The sequence below is a fragment of the Falco biarmicus genome, chromosome 1 (assembly GCF_023638135.1).
Source record: "Falco biarmicus isolate bFalBia1 chromosome 1, bFalBia1.pri, whole genome shotgun sequence".
NCBI lineage: Eukaryota > Metazoa > Chordata > Aves > Falconiformes > Falconidae > Falco > Falco biarmicus.
This window is the reverse complement of record NC_079288.1, coordinates 27316456-27337377: the sequence shown is the minus strand read 5'-3', so window position 1 is coordinate 27337377 and position 20922 is coordinate 27316456. Positions and strand designations below refer to the sequence as shown.

The 20922-nt window shown below is 52.6% G+C and overlaps 1 protein-coding gene across 10 annotated transcripts in view; it reads right to left on the bottom strand.

Moving 5' to 3' along the window:
- The window catches only part of AIFM3 (apoptosis inducing factor mitochondria associated 3), a 53683-nt gene extending 33283 nt beyond the window's left edge, over positions 1–20400 (bottom strand). For 4 of the 10 annotated variants that reach the window (XM_056325241.1, XM_056325252.1, XM_056325259.1 and 1 more), the window contains exons 1-3: positions 20184–20400; positions 8373–8495; positions 168–381 (exon numbers count right to left, since the gene is read on the bottom strand). In XM_056325241.1, the coding sequence (XP_056181216.1) occupies positions 168–381; positions 8373–8403 (245 nt within the window). In that variant the 5' untranslated portion in view covers positions 8404–8495; positions 20184–20400. The other 6 variants (XM_056325270.1, XR_008819550.1, XM_056325210.1 and 3 more) reach the window with 6 other exon arrangements.
- Between the last annotated feature and the right edge of the window lie 522 nt (positions 20401–20922).

Below are 20922 nucleotides of genomic sequence, written 5' to 3'. Positions count from 1 at the left end.
AAAAACAGTTGTCACTTGTCCATGAAGCAATTTTTAAAGATTAAAAACAAATTAATATTTTATTAAGTTAAATTCTCCTCTCCAGAAACTCTGAAGAATAAGATAGGGGGTTTGGTTTAGGTTATAAGGTCTCTCAAGTTTCACCTGCAAAAATTTTAGGCACTTACTGTCCATTTTCCAGGTCCTTCACATGGCACACAGACGCTTCCACCACATCCTTTGGGTTGTGGTAGGGATTGCTAGCAATGGGATGCTCTTCAAGATGATAATGCCGGGCAGTTCCATTGACTTTGTAGATCAGGGGGCTGGCTTTCCCATTGGGCGACATCTCCTCCTTGCTTCTCTCCTTCTCGGGTATCACAACTTCAATTTTCACTTCAACTGCAGGAACAGAGAAATCTTCATTAAAATGAAGCTGGAGCTGTTGCTGCCATTCTGCCTCTCCCTCGTTCCCTGGACTTTGAAAGGGGCTGACAGACATCAGAAGAGACATTTTTTGTTGGCTTGCTGGGGAAGATAAAAAACACTTAATATGAAACTTGGCTTAATTATCTGAGCCCATTATTGCACTGTTCTTTCTCCATTGGGCATCTCTGCATGATGTACATACTCTTGCAAGCAGACCTTAGTCATCAGTGAAAAAGAACCCCTCAGTCACAGTTGCTGTCCTGTTTAGTGGAAAACAGCTTCAGAACAGCTAGATGTGAGGCATGCCAAGGCCTCCAGGACTCAGGCAGACTTCAAAAAACCCAGTAATGGTTTGTAGATAACATTAACTGAAAGAGAAGGCAAACACTGCATGGTGTATAAAGCTGCTACATTAGATGAAAGATGGATTACATGAAGACCAATTAATATGGAACTAGAAATATCCAAAATTCTTTCGGCATGAGGTTTTCAGCCTAAAGTGAATCTTCCACGTTGAGAAAAGCAAGGATTGTCCATTTTACCTAGGTGTACACCACTGAACAGGTTTAACAATGAAAGCATCCCTGGCCTGGGGACCACGGGACCCAGGGACACACAGGAGCGGCTTGTGCCAGCACAGTGCATCCCCCGACCATCAGAGGGGACATCGGAGCCAGTGGGTCCCCCCGCCCCACTGCCACCATGGGTGCTGTCATGGGGCAGTGATGGAGCAAGGTAGCCCCCAGCCCAGCACATCCAGGGCGCTGCCCCACCATGTGTCCCCCTGCTCCTCCTGCCTCAACTGGGATGTGTTGCCAGTCCTGTCCTCCCCATGCAGAGATGGAGAGGGAACACAGGGGCTCTCCTTGGCCACCTGAAGATGTTCCTCTGAGCCCGCCGAAGGGCAGCACTCACCCAGCCTCGCCGTGCACCCACACCCCCACCCACCGCACCATGCCCAGGGGGAGCAGGCTGGACACAAGAGCACCAGAGGAAGCCAGCGATGATCTTTCACATCATAAAGTGGAAAACACCACTTTAGCTCCTAGGGATTTCATGAAAGTAAAGCCATTAATATTTATAATAAGCTCCAGGAGAGTTCTGTAGCAAGCCAGGGTGTAAGTGCCAGAGACTGAATAAGTATTTCAAGCAAATGGGAGATTGCCGAGATCTCCCCACCTTATAAATGTCATGAACAGGAAAAGCTGTGCAGAAGATAAAAATAAAAGCTCACAACCTAAATAGGCTAAGGAAAGGCAAAGAGAGGGGAACAATGTGCCCCGGAAGAGCGGGATGAGCCATGCAGCAAGAGAAGGGTGCTGGGTCTTCCCAGCTTCACCTGTTGCCACACACCTTTTATTGACAGTCCATTGAGAGGAGGACAGAAGAAGAGGTCAGGGGGACAGCTGTTCATTTAGGAAGGGAGAAAAGCAAGTGGCCATGGTCATGCAGGCACTGGAGGCAGGCAGTTGTTTCAGGGGTCCTGCGAGTTCCTGCTTTTTGTGCCAGCTCAGCAGAGCAGGGGACGGGGTGGCTTTTTGCCAAAGTGCCAAATCCTCAGACTCACCAGGAGCAGAATTTACCATGGGCTCGGACAGACAGATCCAGTAAAGCAATTTGCTATGTATCCATGCTGAATCAACATAAAATGTGACCTTCTGTTGCATTATTGCAGCTGCCAGCTGCAGGAATTACTGCAAACTAATAGGCCCAGCACCCTGCATTAAAAAATAATAAAGTTGCCATGAGCAAATTTGTTACTGGAGCTCTACAGAAGCAGCCCAGCTCCCTGCAGGTACCCAGCAAAGAGGCTGCTTTCCGTAAGCAGTTTTCCTATGGCATTTGGAAAAGCAGACATGGATTTTCCAAGGACAGAGTTAGGAAATGTTAATTTATGCCAGTCCCTGCGAAATACAAAGAAACAGGAGGATTGTTTCATACAATTATGCAGTCAATCGACATTTATCTGGAGCAAACGCTGCTGCACATCCTTGCATGCAGACCCCGGCGCTGGGCAATGTGCTGCTGCCGCTGCTGACGTGGTGCAGGACGAGCCCAGGCTGGCACTGGCAAAGCTGGCAGCTCCAAGCCCTGATGGTGACACTGATGCCGGTGAATTCACCCTGCAGGGAACAACCCACATCTCCCACTTGGCCCAATGCCCCAGAGCTCTGTTTTCCAAACTGCATTTGGGTCAGGTGGGCACCTGGAGTGCTGGCTGATCCACGGGTGTATGAACCTGAGGAGATGAAGATAGAAATTTAACTCTGAGCTCTTTAGTTCTTTCTCGGTCAGAAAAACATATGCAAAAAGCAGCAGGTCTCTGGCACCAGTGTGTGCCAGCATGCCCAGCCGTCCCCACTCAGCACTCACCAACACTGCTGGACAAACGTCCAGAGGAACAGAAAAAGGTATAAAATCTTCCCCCTCTCCTGTGTCGGGCCCCACACTTCACCCCTTGCCTCTGTGGGGGGCAATTCCCATTCACTTCTCCCCAGCCCTTTAATCCCCCCTTCTCCTCCTCCTCCTTCCCCTCCTCCTCCTCACCACCCCCTCCAGCCCCGCATGAGGTGTCCCTCTGGCCAGAGACCTGCATTCCCAAAGGATGATCCCTCCAAGAATCCAGGGCTCAGAGGCACCTGAGCTGATCCAGCAAACTGTTTCAATTCTCATCAGGGAAAATGACATTTAAATGAAATATTTATAAACCCAAGTTTAATTCTGAAATCCGATTGGCACAGTGTGGCTGGGTCCAGCACACTCCATCCCTTTGACAGTCATTTTCTCTAACTGCTAGAAAAGGTTCCTGACCTTAGAGCAAACTGGAAAGTTTTAGGCACATGCCTACTAATCTGTGCGGTGGCTAACTCCTCGGGCACTGGCCAAGGCCACCACTGTCACACAGCAGCACTGCCCTAGCCATGGCTGGTGGGAACAAGGGTGATGGTTGTAGCTTCCACAGCAGAACAACCGCTGCGCTCTGAGCACATATATGTATGCATCTATAGACAGATATAGATGATGATATAAAGATGGAGATAAGAGATAGAGATAGATATGCCTGCTTGCCCTGTGCGACCAACATCACTTACATACATTAGCTCTGGGGCCCCAAAATAAGAAGGACACGGACCTGTTGGAGCAGGGCCAGAAGTGGGACACACATCAGGGGGCTGGAGGCCCCCTCCTGTGGGGACAGGCTGAGAGCTGGGGCGGTTCAGCCTGGGGAAGAGAAGGCTGCGGGGAGATCTTAGAGCAGCCTGCCAGTGCCTGACGGGGGCTTACAAGAAAGCTGGAGAGACTTTTTGCAAGGAAACATAAGGATAGGACAAGGGGGAAAGACTTCGAACTGAAGAGAGTAGATTTAGATGAGATATCAGGAAGAAATTCTCCACTGTGAGGGTGGCGAGGCGCTGGCCCAGGCTGCCCAGGGCAGCTGTGGGTGCCCCATCCCTGGCTGGGCTCAAGGCCAGGCTGGATGGGGCTGCGGGCACCCTGGGCTGGGGGGGGGAAGGTGTCCCTGCCCGGGGCAAGGGGGTTTGAAACTTCATGGTCTTTAAGGCCCCTTCCAACCCAAGCCATTCCATGATTTTATGATATATGTGTATGTATGTGGTTTTGTGTGTTCATGTACATTTTTAATATACATGTATTTTTTCTCTATTTATATACACAAATACATATGTATGAAGGACCAGGAGGTCAGGGCTGGAAGTATTTTATAAGAATATAAAAAAAAAAAAAAAGCAGATGAAAGAGTTGAACATTACCAGGTGCTGATAGCACACATCCACGTACACCTCAGCACTGCCAGCTCTTAGTGTTCAAAAATCCTGACTCAGCTCCCCAAAATCATAGAACTGCTAAAATACAGACTCTTGACAAGACTATACATTTTGACCCTTTATTTTTTTCTCCCAGGTTTTTAGCCTTTAGGTTGGAGCACTGCCAGGACTCCTACATGCATACCCAAGGACTGTGTCCCAGCCCCACTTATCAGTTTGGCTCAGGTTAATTTTTCACACTGTGCTAATGATGCTCTAGTGCTTTGCCTCATGTCATTAACCCCTGGCAGTCAGTCATTAACACCCCATTACACCTCCTGTAAATTTATTCCTTCTCCATCACTATTCACAGCACTGTGGGACAAGTCAAAGCCCCTGCCTGCTTTTAGACAGGTACCTGAGACACGAGGCTGGAAATGTTGACATCAACCCCTGGGCAGGGTGCTGGCAGGTGGAGGGTGGCTGGGCTGCAGTGCAGGGCCATGCTCATTATTTTAAAAGATTAGGGCAATTAAATGACCCAAGGCTTCTTTACCACAGGATTAGGTTCCCAGTATGGCTCAGTGCCCTTCCAGAGGCTAAATTTAAACTATGGGTTTCAGGCCATTTAAAGTATAATACTTAAAATGGTAGAAACAAGGAAAATACTAAGTTAATATGGCAGTGCAGGAGAAGAGAGAATTGGCATGAGCCAAGAGCTAGCCTGAATCTGGGGAAATCTGGGTAAGATGAAGACACCTGGCCACAGGAGCTGGGCTGGCGGAGAGGAGAGCTTCTCCAACCACAAAGTCCTGCGATGCCTCAGGGTTTGCTGCACAGGGGCTGCAGGCATAGGGCAAATGAACACTGAGGGCAGGGAACAGCCTTGTACTGGCTGTACAGTGCTGACAGTTCCAAGAGCAGTGGAAACCAGAAAAGCATCAAGGGTGGCAATGATGGAGGACGATGTGTTCACCATACCCTGCTGGTGAGCACAGCCAGAAGGCCTGGTTTACCCCATCAGGGATTATTTCCCTGCAGGCAGCACTAAGTAAATCGACTGCTGCAGGACATGTCCTGGGGTCTCGCTCTGCCCTGCCGGAGCTGCACTCTCCAGGCACCGCCCAGGCTCGCCCATGCTGCCTCATAAGTGCAGACCTCCATGACAACTACTTTAGGTGGTCTCAAAGAGACACCAAACCATTTCCATTAAAGATGACAAGAGCTAATGACAAAATCGCTGCATCAAACGTGCCCAGCTCTACCCTCCTTCTCCAGATGCCCCATTCAGCAAATGCCACGCTCCCACAAACCAGGAGGTAGGACTTGCCAGCCAAGCCTGGGGGCACCCTCAGAGCCAAGCTCGGAAGGACACACAGCCCATGGCACCCCCTTCAGCAGTGAGCAGCATCCCTGCAAAGGGGACACAGGGTGCTCAGAGCCAAATGCACCCACTGCGCAAGGGCAAAGCTCACCCACAGACATGCCGTCCTGTGCCGGAGCTGCTGCCCTGCCCCACCATCAAGCACTGAGCACAGCTGAGAGTGCAAAGAAAGATAATCACAACTTTATAGGTTTTGCAAGCTGCTCTCCCATGCTTGGTGCAGAGATGGTGCTGCTGCAGCTCACACCAAGCAGTCACTGGTGGTTCCCTTTCCCCATCATCCTGACCTGGCTGCTGCTCCTGGAGAGCGTGCTGGGATCCCACACAGACTGCCAGCTGGCAGCTCATCGCATATGCATCATGCACCAGGAGAAAAAAATTATGCGGAGATTGAGAACTGGGCCTTCAGAAGAGGATCCAGCATCACAGGACTGCAGCACTAGAGATAACAGACAATCACTTCACTGCTTGAACGTAAGTTCTTAATTAAACTCTTAAATATCAGAACAGGGTTGGGCATTGCAGCAGCAGCCAGACTTCAGGGCTGGTCTCCGGTACAACCAGCACAGTTATTTACTGTTGCAGGACTCCAGTCCCCAAAGCTCTTGTAGAGGGGATCTGCTCATCAGAAGGCTTTCCTGGCACACAGCAATGCATGTGCAACGTCAAGGTTATCTGGAGAAATGCTGAGGGTGCTCGGGAGGACTGAGGGTCTCTCTTGCATATAAGATGATGGAGCAGATAAGGACCTCGTTTGTATACATCTTTCAAAAGTGTCTAAACAAATTCTATTGACTTCAAGCTGCATGTAAAGACTCCCTTCATTTTGAAACAGCACTGATGGAGAAAATAGCTCTGTTTTGTCCCTGCACGATTTTTTTCTCATTCATAGAGAGGATAGGTGTATTCTTCAAAACAGGAAAGTCCACTATTTAGCTCTGATGGTGCACAGCTCCCACAAGAAATGGGAATGACAAATGCCATAAAAAGACTGTGAAACCTCTTTGCCAGAACAATTGGTACCTGCAAATGCATCTGTTTATGTCACTGCATTTGCAGGGTTTATAACCACTGAGATGAAACACCACAGTCAGTGATGTGCTAACCAGGGGCTGAGGAAAGGCTTGTCAAAAGCCTTTGAAGACTGCTAATCAAAACCAGAGCTGAAGAGAGAGTGCTACATTGCAGGATGGCATTTTCAGTCATTTGGCCTTGCTATGCAAATGCAACTCTACATCTGCAGTTCAGGAAATACGCCTGCAGAGCGTTTTTATTCCTCCACCAGTCCAAGATTAAACACAATTCTGCTGATGGTATACAAAATAAAGTGGAACTGCCAGCAGAGTTTGTTACAAGTTTAGTCAACAAAGACATTTAATCCTGGATGCATTTTCACTCCTTAAACATTTCAAGGAAGGATATAAACAGCGTGGGTTTTCACAAAAGAAAACTTGCAGTTCACAGCGTTCAATGCCGTATCACCCTGGCACTGCAATGACCTGTAAAATAATCCAGTACAGGTCAAGGGCAGAAAACCACCTTTATTTCTTCTTTGTGCCTTGCAAAGCAAAGACAGAGGACCTCACTCAGTGGATGCTCTGTGGGTCACCGACAGGACTTGTATGTCCCCTCTGACCTTTCAGGTCCCTCAACCTGAAATCCCCATTGCCTGAGGCAATGAAGATAAATTGCCAATAAAAGGTCCCCAAAAGACATTTTTCCACCTAGCTGTGGATACTGACTGATCCGATAGATCAGCACGACTATCTGATTCCCCTTGCCCGTGGGCACGAGCAGGGAACAAGGCCAGGGTCATACCCCAGCTCCCTGCTTGATGCCCAAAACAAGCCGCAGGATGGCAGCTCCTGGAAGGCAGTTCAGCAACACCGACTGCACCAGCCCCTCGTGCACCAGCACCGGGCCCTGGGGACTAGGGCTGGGGCAATGCGGGTGCTGCCGGCTATGGCGAGTGGTGCCTGCTCGCACCCACGCAGCCGGCAGGAGCTCAGGACAAGGCTTAACATGGACACTTTCACACCAGACCTCCCTCCATCAACCGTTTTGCCTGTGCAGCCCCTTCCTCTCCTCTGCGCACCCACCCTTGCCAAAGGCAAAGCGCAGGGAGCCTGCCCAGCCCAGCTGTGGTGGGAGCGCACAGGGCTGGGGGAGCATCCTTGATGGTCAGGGGCCAGCAGCTGCTTTCCCCACCGGAGGCAGCACGCGTGGACAAGCTTCATGAAGGAAATAAAATCCAGAGAGTGGAGTGGCCCCAGGACCGGACCTGGGTGGTGGGGCTGTGACAGACCAAGCAGTAGGTGGTCTTGCTCCTGCCCTGGTCGTTCCCTTCTGGCAGGGACCAAGTTAAGTGCTGGCCAGCGAGTGGCAAAGCCGCAGCAGTAAGGAAGGTGCTGGAGCTGTGCAGACCTGACATGGGGCGCCATGGGAGCAGTTCTGCTGGGAGGGGGCAGTTCTGCTGGGAGGGGGGGGGGCATGAGAAGACGGGACGGGAAAGAACCGGTAGCGTGTGTTCGGCTGGGGCTGTGGGGTGCAGGCTGGGATCACCTCCCACCCGCCCCCCCGGCACCGCAGCCCCCCGCCTCTCCTTCCCCCCCACCCTCTCCTTCCCCCCCCCCCCCCCCCCCCTCCCCTACGCAGCCCCGCACAACTCCCTGCCTGGGAGCGAGAGCGCCGGGGACTCTGGGGGGATTAACGGGCCGGTAATCCTCCCTGCGGGAGCCCAGCATTAACATTCCCGCTCTGACCTACTTCTCCCCCCGGGGGCGGCGGGGGGGCGGGCTCGGCACCGGGCGCATCACCTGGTTTGGGCTTGGAGAAGCATCCTCCCATGGCGCCGGGGCGGGCGGGGGGCGGCGGGCAGGTCAGCGGGGGCACATCCCGGCGTGGCACCCCCGCCGCGGGCTCCAGGCGTCGTTGGCGACCTGCGCCGGGCAGAAACAGCTCGGTGAGAGGCGGGCGGGGGGCGGGGGGGCGCCGCGGGGCGGGGGGAGGCGGCGGGCAGCGGCGCGCGCCGGCGGGGGTTGGGGGCGGTAAGGCCCGCCGGGCCCCTCGCACCCCCCGGTAACACCGAGGGGAAAACGTGACGCTGGGGTAACCGTGCTCGGGAGGCGCTGGTAAATGCAGTTGTGAAGTTTATAAACGCAATCGGCCTTTCAGAGTTTAAAATGACAGAAACCCTCCTGTCATTCGTGTTCGGACTCTCGTAACTTCCCAGCGCCCTGCCTTTGGGAATGGAATCTGAGCACACAGGTCACGGCCCAAATGTGACGATTAAACTGTAAATACATTTCAGTCAGGTTTTTTGCTTCTATTATTGGGTGATGGAAAAAAAGAAACCTACTGTATTGCGCAGTCCTGCAAGTTCCCCCTTTCCAGTGATGCTCATTCCTGCAGAAACCCCATTCGATTTGGAACAATTACTGATTTGAGAAAGGGTTTTGTCAGGCCGTTTTGTACCAAAATGCAATTTTTTTATACTATTAAGACAAGATTCTTTTATGTTTAAGTGGGACAGGCAAACGGTCCACTTCAAACCGTTTATCTCATAAGCTTTGACCAGTAGTGCTCTCCGCTTTGGCACAGACCAAGAATTAGGATAAACCTTTTTGGTTATATTCCTTGACTGAAAACTGCAAAGATTCATACAACACAACTGGCAACAAAATAGAATGTTTAATTAATTTTACCCATTCATACTTGTACTCGAATCAATTTACTATGGTTTTGTCGTATATTTTTCACAAAGCCTTCTGATCTGGGCAGGAAGTTAAAACCGTTTCCAAAGGATATTTTAACACAGGCAAAGTAGGCTTTTCTGCAGCTTAGAAAGTGCCTCAAGATCTTTCTGATGAGAAGGAAAAACAACTGCCAGCAAGCAGACACCAGACACTGCAGTTCCTCCCATTTACTTAAGCACCAATGCAAAGCATCTGGACACATCCCTGTTTTCAACTACATCCCTCCAAAACATACACAGTCCTTCCCACACACCTTCAACCTCCCCTTCTGCTGCATATGGCGTGACCTGCACCAAGTCCCAGGTGAATCGCAGGATCACCTTCAAAGCCTGAAGCATGTGGAATAAGTACCCCAGGCTACAGAGGAACAGGAGAGTGGTGCCTCACCACATCTTGTAAACCAGACACCTGCCATTTGATAATGGGCACTGAGGGGTACCAGCCTGGGACAGACAATACAGTAAGAGGACAACAAACCACACAGGCTTGCCTGCAGACTACAAGGAGTGATGAGATGTGTGTGGAGCTGCCAAACAAGCTTATTTGCAAAGGGGGAAAATTAAATGCAGCAGGGAAGAGCCAAGAACTCTTCTCACGAGAGCATCCAAGGAAAGCAGCACGCCAAAATTTAGGCAAGAGCAAATGCAAAAAAAATGCCATGTAAGAAGGTGCACAAATGCAGACGGAGATTTAGGAGCGCAGGGGGAAAACGGAGCAGAGGAGTCACATGCAGTAACTGCTGTATGGCCCTTTGCCAAAACTGGCAGGAAGAAAAACAGCTTTGTATCAGAAAAACAGAATCTCAAGCCATTGATGTGTCAGTGATACAGGACAATAATTTAGTGTAAAACATACAATAAAAAAACATGCAAAGACTGGCAAAAAGGGAGATGGGAGGTGAGAGCCAAAAAGGAGCAGGTGGGGGAGGGGGGATGAGTTGGAGGGCACATCCAGGAAATTCTCAGCCTCAAGCCAAAAGGAAAGGTAAACCTGCACCTGTGTAAGTCCATACTAAAATCAGGTGCCGCTGTGAGAGGAACGTGCCAATGAGACAGCATGAGCCACACAAAGGAGAGTGAAGAGTAAGTTGAAATGTCACCTACACAGGGGCTGGGCTTTCTTCTGGAAGGCAACCAGCCTGCTCTGAGGTCCACGATAGCCCAGGAGCCAACCAAAGCCCCTGCTAAGCTGCAGCAGCCGTTGGCAGTGGGTTTCCTGCAGCAGAACGTGAACGCTGTGCCAGCAGGATGGGGCTATGCTTCAGGCAGGCAGTGCCCAAGCAGCGCTGGAGCAAGCCCTGGGGATGCTGCACACGTAGGGGAGGCACAGCAAGGACCCCTAACTACCTGGGCAGGCAGTGTGGTAGATGGCAGAAGGGCTGCTCCCAAATGCGCCTCACCAGAGGATGCCTAGATCTTCTCCAGACCCCCCAGAGATGCTCATGTGCAGTCCGATGGCCCTGGGACTGGTTTCCAGCTGGTCTGGCTGGTTTTACAAGGGACTCTGGAGGGATGCCAAAGCTCCCTCCCTGAGATGCCTTTGCTTTGTTTGGACCTTGAAGATGGCAATCTGAAGCCATTCCCTCAGGCCCACTTCGCATCTCTTACTTTCCCCACTGATGGTCCCCCTGGGCCTTCAAGCAGCCACCAACAAAGAGTGCGTCAAAGCTTCATACAAAAAAATCCCAAACCAACATGAATCCCTTACAACCTAGCAGGTTAATCTATCAACAATAGAAGAATTAATGCTAAAATGACTAACTAGGTAGCCCACTCCCTCTCGGGCACAAGCTTACATCCAAACATTATTAACAGACGAACTAACGTCCGAACTCCAACAAGACCAAACATTCCAATAGACCCTGTTAACCTAACCCAAGTGTGCCCACCAGAAAGATTTAAATCTGTAAAAGGAACTTAGCAAGTACAAGGCCCGACTGTTTACCAAAAACATAGCCTTCAGCCTAACAAGTATTGAAGGTGATGCCTGCCCAGTGTGCTCCTACAGACTGAGCCACCCACAACCCCCTAGAGCAGGTCAGAGCAGAGCAGAGCATGGTGGACAGTTTCTGGGTGTCCCTCCTCTGCTCCTGGAGTTAACCAGGCAAAAGCCAAAAGGTTCTTGGTAGAATTTCAGCTGCTGCTACCCAAGGAGAAGCTGTCTGGCTGCCCACAGCCTCAGTCCCAGAAAGCACATAGAGATGTTTCAGAAAGTCACCCAAGACTCAGCTGGTTGCAGAAAGGCACCAAGCTGACCTGCCAGACTGACTCATGAGACACAACAGGATCGTGTCACCACTAGCGGCATCCAGAGATACTGATCTGGAGCTGGATCCTGACAGAGTCATAGCCAAAATCCCCCCTTTGCTAGGAAAGGGAAAAAAGCTCATACACAATGTGATGTAACTGAACCCAGGATCACCTGTAAAACCTTGCTAGCTCTTGAAGGGTAATGGATTGACCTATACAAGGTCATGCTCATGCCTCAGTAAACCAGTTCATAATCTGTTCCTTGAACAAATCGATCTGTGCTTCACAGCTGTACAAGAACACTTTCAGCATCTGCTCAAATTGGGCAACAAGGAGCTATTCATCAAAATATGAGGCAACGGTTGTGGTGCTGAGGAACATACTATCCCATCTCTAAAAACTCCTGCGTGAATGGGGAATCAGCCTTGCAACAGGCTGTATGCAAACAGGGCTCCAGCATCACCCACAGAGAGCACTGCCTAAGAGCATACACCCTGCTCCCACACAGAAGAAACATGGAAACCGATCCAACATGAGAAATGTAGAAAACAATCCAGAGCTACTAACCTCAAGCGCTTCCACTGCAAGGCAGTAAAACTGCAATATTGCAACATCAAGTTCTCACTGCAGGTAAGGTACATAAAACCAGAAGGACCATGCAGCTGAGCCCAGATGTCCACCTCTCTGGCAGTGGCCAGCAGCACTCTGACAGTGCCACAAGCAGGCAAGAACAAGGCAGACACATGGTGACTCTAGCCCATGTTTCCTGCCAGGTTCAGGCAACCCATGCACAGATCAGGATCCAGAGCTTGCACAGTTTTTTAAAGACAGCGCAGTACTGACGGTGCTATTAACAGCGCTGTATTTACTCTCTGCTCGCTGCTAAAGCCCCAGGCTCCTATTTCAATTGAATGTTCTGCTGTGACTCCAAAATCTTTTCCAAATGGTAACATGGTTAAGTATGTAAGTATACAATATGTCATAGGTAAAACTAGTATTTTTCCCCTGAGCATTAGTTTGTGTTTATTGCAACAGTGCCATTTTATCACCTGGCTACCAAGGTCCATCATACTCAACGGCAACATCTCACAGTCAGCATCTGCTTTGCTGCTGTGACTAATTCTGTATTGCCTGCCTGGAGATCTGGCACGTGTCTGAGCACTGAGCTGTGCCCAGTGACATGGGCATCTCCCAGACATACCAGTTTGCAATCCAAGCTAGCTCCGGCTGGGTGTGTCAGCTGGAGACCTCTCCACCTGGAGCACTGAGCATGGACACTCACGACACTGTTCACAGGGTCACCTCAGCCATGATTCACCTGCTATGGAAGGAGGCCCTGGTACATGCGGACACCAGCTGCCACTGTGGCCCCTCCTGGCTCCTCCAGATCTCCACACTGAGCTTTTAGCTGCGCCCTCAAATTTTTATGGATGTTGTTCCGAGCCGAGTTGCCCCTTGCCGGCTGACCCTGGCCAAGTCAGCCCCGCATGCCACCAGAGGGAGAAGTGGGGAGAGAGGGCTGCTTCTCATCCTTTTCCCACTTGCCCAGCACAAGCCCCCACCCCTGGCCCATTGGTGTCCTCCCCAGCACCCTGGCCAATCTTTTGAGAGGGGGGTCCTGCCACCTCCAAGGGCAGCTTTACCCCCTCCTCACCCTACTGATCCCCTGCTCTCAAGCCCTGGCCCCCACATCTTGCCTCCCCATATCATATCCCATCTTCTCTCCTCAGTGATGTGAGGGCTCACAATGTCAGCAAGAAGAAAACTGATGTGATGTCCTTGCACAAGGGACTGGTGGGTGTGAGGCCAGAGAAGGCAAGGGCTGTGGTGCTGACTCACCGCTTGCTCCCAGGGAAAGGAGCCTGCACTAGGGCTGGACCATGGGCCCACAGGGCCTGAGGATGGAGGAGTCAAAGATGCTAGAACAGCTGACAGCTCCCAAGGATACTGGTTGTGGCTACCAGAACAAGAAACATCTTGACCTCTGGGTCTTAGAATCCCAGGTCCTCAAGGCTTTGCAGGGGCACAGCCCCCAGTCCTCCCACAGCTGCATCTCCTCCACTGCCCTATCCTCCTCTTGGGCTAGACTCAAGACAACCCTGGGGCTGCCGGGGGCACAGCTCAGGTTCCCAAGTTCTAAGAGCTCAAGAATATGACCATCCATCCAAGGCAGCCAGGCAACAATGGGAGCATCCTGCCACCACCAGCAACCAGCCTCCAGTCTCCCAGGCAGTTCAGGATCACGTGCTCAGCCAGACTTCCTCCTCTCTTGATTTCTGCTGGGGACAGGTTCACCAGGTACCACTGCCTGGACGTGTTCCTTCCCACAGCTGGAAATGCCTGCATGATGTCTGCTGTGGGTCCAGCAAACCAGGCTCCAAGGCCTGTGTGCTGGCAGGGATCAACAGGCTTCTCTGCTCCACACAGATCTCCATCACAGCTCAACTCTGCTTTCTTTGCAGTGCTCTGCAGGAAACCTGGAGGGAGCCCTAGGATGAAACCTGGGAGAGTGCCTGGAAGATCTCTGAGGAGATTTCTGATTAGCCACTGGAATTCACTGTGACCAAGTGGGATGTCTGGGACTCACTCTGTTCCCAAGGAGATGACTTCTGTCTCTACATTGACATCAGCAGTCTGGAGGAAAAGGGCTGCATGTTCATGGAAAGCCAAAGTTCACATGAGTGAGGATGCAGAAGATCTCTTCCAGGACACACCAGGATCTCAAAGCAGATGTCAGCAAGAGTTACCTCCTAAGGAAGCAATTTCCTCAGGATGAGGAAGAGACCTTCCCCAAGGTCAAGGAAGAACTTAGTTTAGAGGACTGAATAAACCCACAATGGAGAAGGCAGGAACGATGGGCCCCTGGGATGCCTGCTTCCCAAGAAAAGTGGGATAAAAGACCTACCAAAGAGACCTGACCCCACTCGGCAGCTTTTAACATGGGGAGGGCAATATGGCAGCCCCAATATGGTTGTGGTCATGACCCCGCTGGCCTTCATCTCCTATCAGGATGGCACCTCTTGCTCTGCACCTTCTGCCCAGGCAGCTGCATGTCACTCCTCTGCCGTTCAAAGATGTCCTCCTTGCCATACACACGGCATGTCCAGCATTCACCAAAAGGGCACCAAGACACTTGGGAAGAGGTTGGGAGGCTGATGTGCCTGCAGCAGGAGGTCCTGCAGCTGTTAATAACAGGCATCACAGGCTGCATTTCAGCCTTGCAGGCAATAGGCTGAATCCCACACCTGAGAGCACTGCACTGAAGAGCTGTTGTGTAGCCACAGAATCATGGAAGAGTTTAGGCTGGGAAAGGTCACCAGTGGTCATCTAATCCAATTCCAGCTCTGCACAGGGTGTGATACCAACCTGGATCTAACATTAATCCTGCCCTAAGCTTTGGAGAATGGACCCAATGCCATTCATGACATGATAAAACCCACTAACATTTGAGGGTCCGGAATGGTACCAGGCCTTTTTAAATGAGTATCAGTGGAAAAAGCTGAGACATGATGGTCTACAAAGAACAAGAAAATCCATTCTTGGCAGCTGGAGACCACCCCAGATCTCCCCATCCACACCTTTCCCATTGCTAGATGCAGCACCCATTAGAAATGGGAAGTGGAAATGTTCAAAGATGTTCACTCTCTCAACAGTTTGGAGCACCCAATGGTCTCCTGCAGGGACTGGGAATGACATCTTTTCTCCCAGGCCTGTCACTTCTCGGGTATTTTGCCATGCCTGGAAGCCCCTGAGATGCCTCCAGGGGAGGGAGGGAAGGGGCTGAGCAGTGCTGGTGTCCTGTGGAGCCACAGCAACCCTGGGGTCTGGGCAGCAGGTCTTGCTCACATGCTCAGGAAACAGCTGATACCCAGTTCTGAGGTCAAGGAGGAATTTTTTGCCCTGGGCAGACTGGCACAGGTCCCTGGGATTTTTTTTTCCCTTCCTCTGTAGCACTGAGCATGGCCCCTTGCCAGGGCTCCTCAGGGCCATTTCTTGCCAGAGATTCCCTGCTGTTGCAGGACCAGGAGTCCAGCTGTGTCCATGATCTTCCCACTTCTCCTCTGTGGCAGCTTTGTTTTTCTAGTTTTTGGACATTTGTAGCGTAGGTCTTCTAAGGCAATGTCCTACAGCTCCACTCTCAACAGGAGCTGTTGTTTTTTAACTGCCCCTGCATACAATAAAATTTTCTTTTCATTGTATCTCAAGTTTTGTCATCTGCAAACATATGCCTATGTCTGCCTCAAGAACCTTGTCCTTCAGAAGCATTATCAATTACTGCAGATAATTTTGGGACTCACAACGATGTTATCACTGTTTGAAGAACTCATCACTTTCTTCTCAGGACATCCTTCATGGATGTCTCTGAAGAGTCCATGTCAGAGTCATTTCTTTCCTAAAATAGGCCTCACCAAAACCCTTGTGCTCTCTGCACACTTAGATGGCACCAGCTGCCGCAATGCACCCAGGTCTGAGAGAAGGCCCTATGGCCAGGAGAATGACATCAATGGAGGCACCTGTACTCGGGGATACCATCCCAACCAGACACCTGGAGTTTTAGGAAGGTCCCTGATGTCTATCAATAACAGCCTTTTTCTAACACACTTACTGCTCAGGTGAGAGATTCTGGCTGGTTGTCGCACATGGCTGGTTATCCATCTGAACGCTTCATCCTGGACAGAATCGATCTTCAAAAATAAGAAAACAAAACTCTCCTATCTGCAAGCCTGGTCACAATCTGCCCTGTGCTCCTTGGTTTCTCACCTACCAGCATGCAATGCCATGTACACCAGGCATGCCAGGGAACAGAGGACACACAGCAGCTCCACATCTCCTGGAAGGCTTGCTTGCCTGCACAGAGCCTCGCCTGCTCTGCAGAGCAAGGAGGACCGTGGGCCTTTTCTAGCCAGTGAGACCTGGCTCTGCAGGCTGCGCTTCCCGAGCAGGAGCACAAGGGGAGGGGGCGGCTGCAGGCTCAGAGCATCTGGTGGCACTCTCCATACTTGCAGGGAAGAGCTGGCTCCGGCTCTGGTCCCGCTGTGGAAAATAACAACGCTTGATCCTAAAAACGTACCCTATCTACCGCAGAGCTGCCTCCCTGCCAGTTCTCCTTACATGCAAAATATTGTCTTTAACATGAGGCCCAGGAGGAGCCATGGAGCAGTCCCAGCAACAGACCTATTTCGGACACACCCTACAAAGTGAAGCACAAACCCCACCACAGCCTCTTTGGCAGGTCCCACAAAGCACAGCCCCCGTAGAGCCACCCCTTGGGCGCAGGGCACCTCCCCTGCCCACGGGGTCCTGAACTTCCCTGGGACCCAGAGCCCTTATTTCCCACCCACCTCCTTACCCTGGGCATGGACAGCCAGCAGCAGACCCGACTCCCAGCCCCATCATTGCACCATGCATCACCCTGTCTGGCTCCATCCCAGCCAGGTACATACACACCCTGGCTCACCACATACCGCCCCCCACCCCGCCAGCCGCCCCCCCACATCACACTCCTGGTGTCCTCCTATGGTAAGGGCTGCCTGTTTCTCTTTTCTGGGGATTTGTTCTAGTTTGATTCCCACCGGTGATTGTCAGAACTATGCAGTGGGCCACCAGCCTCCACCACATCCTCCCATGGCTCGTGCAGCAATCTTAGAAATATTTAAGAGTGGTGACTGCACGTCCCCCTGTGTCTGATGAGCACATCCAGACTGTTCTCTTCCATCATATCTTGAAGATCAGCTCCTGTTTCACTCTCTGTCCTCCTGTGCACAGCCTCATGCTCCACTTCTCCATCTGTATCAGTGGGGCAACTCCAGCCACCAGCGATGCATCTCACCTCTGCCCCCTCAGCAAGTTTCAGCAGCATCTGCTGCTTTGTGGGCTGAGGCCATTAATAAAAATATCTAAGGTGGATCCCAAGAGTCCCTCCAGCCCAGTGGCCAGCACACCTGCCTCTGCTCCAGTACCTTCCTGGCCCCCTGTACCCCTGGCATGACCCTCAGTACCCCTGCCATGCTTCCCTAGCCACGCCAGGGACCAGGCTCCAGCCCAACAGCACCTTCCCACAGCTGACATGCTTCCCTCCACAAAAGCGGCCAGTCTTCATGGGCCACCGGTTGGAAACAGTCCCAGTGCATCCCAGCACAGGTTGGCAGAGCAGGAGCCAGCGCAGACTCCACAGTGCACAGACTCCGTTCACCACAGCACAGAGCAGGCAGTGGTGAGACAGCATTTGTGGTCTGGTTGTTGCCTGAGCACAGCCGCATCTACAGTGTCACCCAGCCTACAGGCACCTTCCTGCCATCTCCACCGACCTGCAGAGAGCAACTCCAGTAAAAACCAAGGCAGCTGCTGGCACAAAGTCCTGCTGACACCCTGAGCTGCCTGCAGTGTCCCTTTCTGCCCACGTTTATTCTCCACCTGCTGCACCACCCTGGGCACAGCCAAGCTGCCACAGCCCACAACAAGGAGAAACTCCCCAGTTTAGCATCAGGAGTTCCAGTTCCCTGCGAGGTCTGGCTCAGCAGAGTCAAACTGCCCCATCTCCAGGATAAACTGGGCTCTGCTGCCAAGGAAAGCAGGTCTCTCCTCTGGATACGGGACTCTGAGCACAGCTCAGGCATAGCCAGAGCATCTAGGGTCCCCAAGGCTCTTCCCCGCACCCCACGGACCGTGCTATGTGCTCTTTGTTATCAGGACAAAATGCAGTGGCCCTGACCCGGGGGAGGTGCACAGGGTTCACCCACCACAAGAAAAGCCTGGAAAGAGTCAGTGGGAAGACACCCAAGTCACACAAAAGAGAGCATGACAGAGGATGATGTTTTCAGGGCAGGGAAAACTTGTATTTTTAAAATAATTTTGGGGTGAAAATAGATGGGTGTCCATCCTGAAGCTATCATTTTTTTAAGGAACTGCACTACAAAGGATGAACACGGGGCTCCCACAACTCCCCAGCACCTGCACAGACTGGCTGCCCAGCATGGGGTGCCCTGCAGGGAGGAAAACACCCTCCTTACTGTAGCTGCCTCCCATCCCTCCACCTCGAGAATGCTGCACCCACACTGTCACACTGCTGCACAGGAGCCCCCTTCTCTCCCCTCCCCAGCACCCCAGCCTCCCCTTTACCTATCAAGGTCTTCACTCCCCCTTTTCCCCCTGGACAGCTCTCCGGCCAGTTCCTCCTACCCTCTGCCCACCCCTCCTGCTCTCAGGTTCCTGCCGTTTCCACACTCAACCCAACTCTGCTGCCTGGACCCCACTCTGGGGGTCCCCCAGCTGCTGACACCCAGCGACTCTGACACCACCAGTGCCCCACCGCTCTCCTCCTTCCCCTACTGCTCCTTCCACCACCTTGCTTCCTTGGGAGTCCTCAGCCCTTGCCCACTCCTCAGCACACCCCTCCTCACCAAACCTTTACCTCTTCAGCTGCTTTCTGGCGAGGACCAAGATCTGCTTTGCACCCCCCTGGTGCAAACAGTGGGTTTGGCTTTGCCAGGTGATTTGCTTTTGGATGGCCTCAAGAAACAGAAACAAAACTCACTTGAGCTGCAGGAAGCTGAGAGCCGCTCACAGCCCCGCCAGTGAGCTGCATAGCTCACTCTCACGGAGGACAGAGAGGGATGCGTCCTGGCACACTTCACTTTGTCACCTTGTCACCAGGAGTTTGTGTCAGCAGCAGCACAGAGAGCTACAAAGCTGCCATTTAACGTGCCCCGCCAGCTCCCGAAGAAGCGCAGCAGGAACACTGTCAGCCTACAATTAGCCACTATTGCTTTACTGGCTGCTGCTTCAGCAGTTCACAGGCTCCGGGTTAAAGGCTCACCCAGCAGCACTGTCATTGCCACCCCTCCAAACACGTCCTCTGCAAGCTCGATTGGAAATAATTAAACATGAGATTTTATTCAGATCTCAAAGTTATGGCAATAAAAAGTGCAAATGCTGAAAATTCACCCCAGGTGCAGACTGCAAAAATCAAAACATTTCACAACACAAACGAGTTTTAATTCTCATTCGCTCTATTATGGGCAGCCAAGTCCTCCTCTTGCTGGTTCTCACTGCCAGTTCATGACGGCACAAGAGAAAACCGTGTTCCCTACGGAAGCTGCACGCAGTGCAAAAGAAGTTTATCACAGCAATGCTTTCCAAGACTAAGAGCTAAAGAACACCACCACCGAATTTCAGCTTCTGTTCACCGCACTCAGAATTGGATGTTCCCTCTCAAAGGAGACCGTGCAGTTACCCACACTTTTGCTGATCCCGTTTACCCACGCACTCACGCGAAGGCAGATCTGCACCTGCACTGTAACCGCTCGGGCTGCCGGCATCTTGCCAGCCCCCGCGGCTGCTGGGCTGTGAAACCGGGGCCGTTTGCCCCGGTGGGATGACAGTCCCCCAAAACTGGGACAAACAAACTTGGAATACACGCTGGGGGAGGGGGACAGGGACCCCAAAAGCGGAGGTTCAGAAGAAACGCGGCTGTTCCCCTACAGCAATCGCAGCCCCTGGGTTTTTTTTTCTTCCCCCTCGGAATCCTTAAGCAATCGCTGCATCCCAAGAGATGCGAAAACAAGCAGCGCTTCCGCGCCGCTGCGGCGGCCCACGGCCCCCTCGCCCCCAGCCCCGGCCTTACCGGCAGCTCCCGCTGCAGACGAGCCTCCGGGTCCGCTCCGGCGCCCCTCGCCCCCGGCACCCCCGGTACCCCCACGCCGGGGGGCAGCGGCGGCTCGCTCTGCCCGGAGGCGCGGATGCGGTCCTGGGCAGAGCTACGGGCAGCGGCCCCACACCGGGACCGCTCCAACCACCGCTCCGTCCCCCCCGCGGACAACCCCCGGGACGGGTCCCTGCAGCCCCCCCCGCTTACCTGGGCTGTAACGGCAGGGGCGGGCGGTGGGCGGGAGCGCGGCCGCCCCGGGGCGGGGCGGGGCGGGGCGACGGGGGGACGGAGGGGCGGGGCGGGGGAGCGGAGGGGCGGGGCCCGGCAGCGGCAGCGGAGCGCGGGTGTCCCCGCCGGCCCGTCCCACGGCTAGGGCACACGTGGCGTGGGTGGCCATGGTGGCCCCGGGCACCAAAGAGGCGTTTCTGCTCCCACCTGGTCAAGCAGGGACCGCATCGCCGCCGGCAGCCGCGGTCATCCCTGCCCTCTTGGAAATAACCTGCCTCATCCTTTCCCAGATCACTTCTTTCACATTTTCCTTCTTTGGTTTTACACTCCTCTGCTCTCCCCTTGGAGGCAGGGATCTCTTCCTCCTCTTGCCTGCCTGGCACCTTTCTGTTCTCCCCAGTAAATTATTTTCCTTCTCCATCATCTCTCTCCAGCAGAGTGTCTGCACCTCTGTGAGCCTTATCTTATTGTGTGCCCCAATTACGTC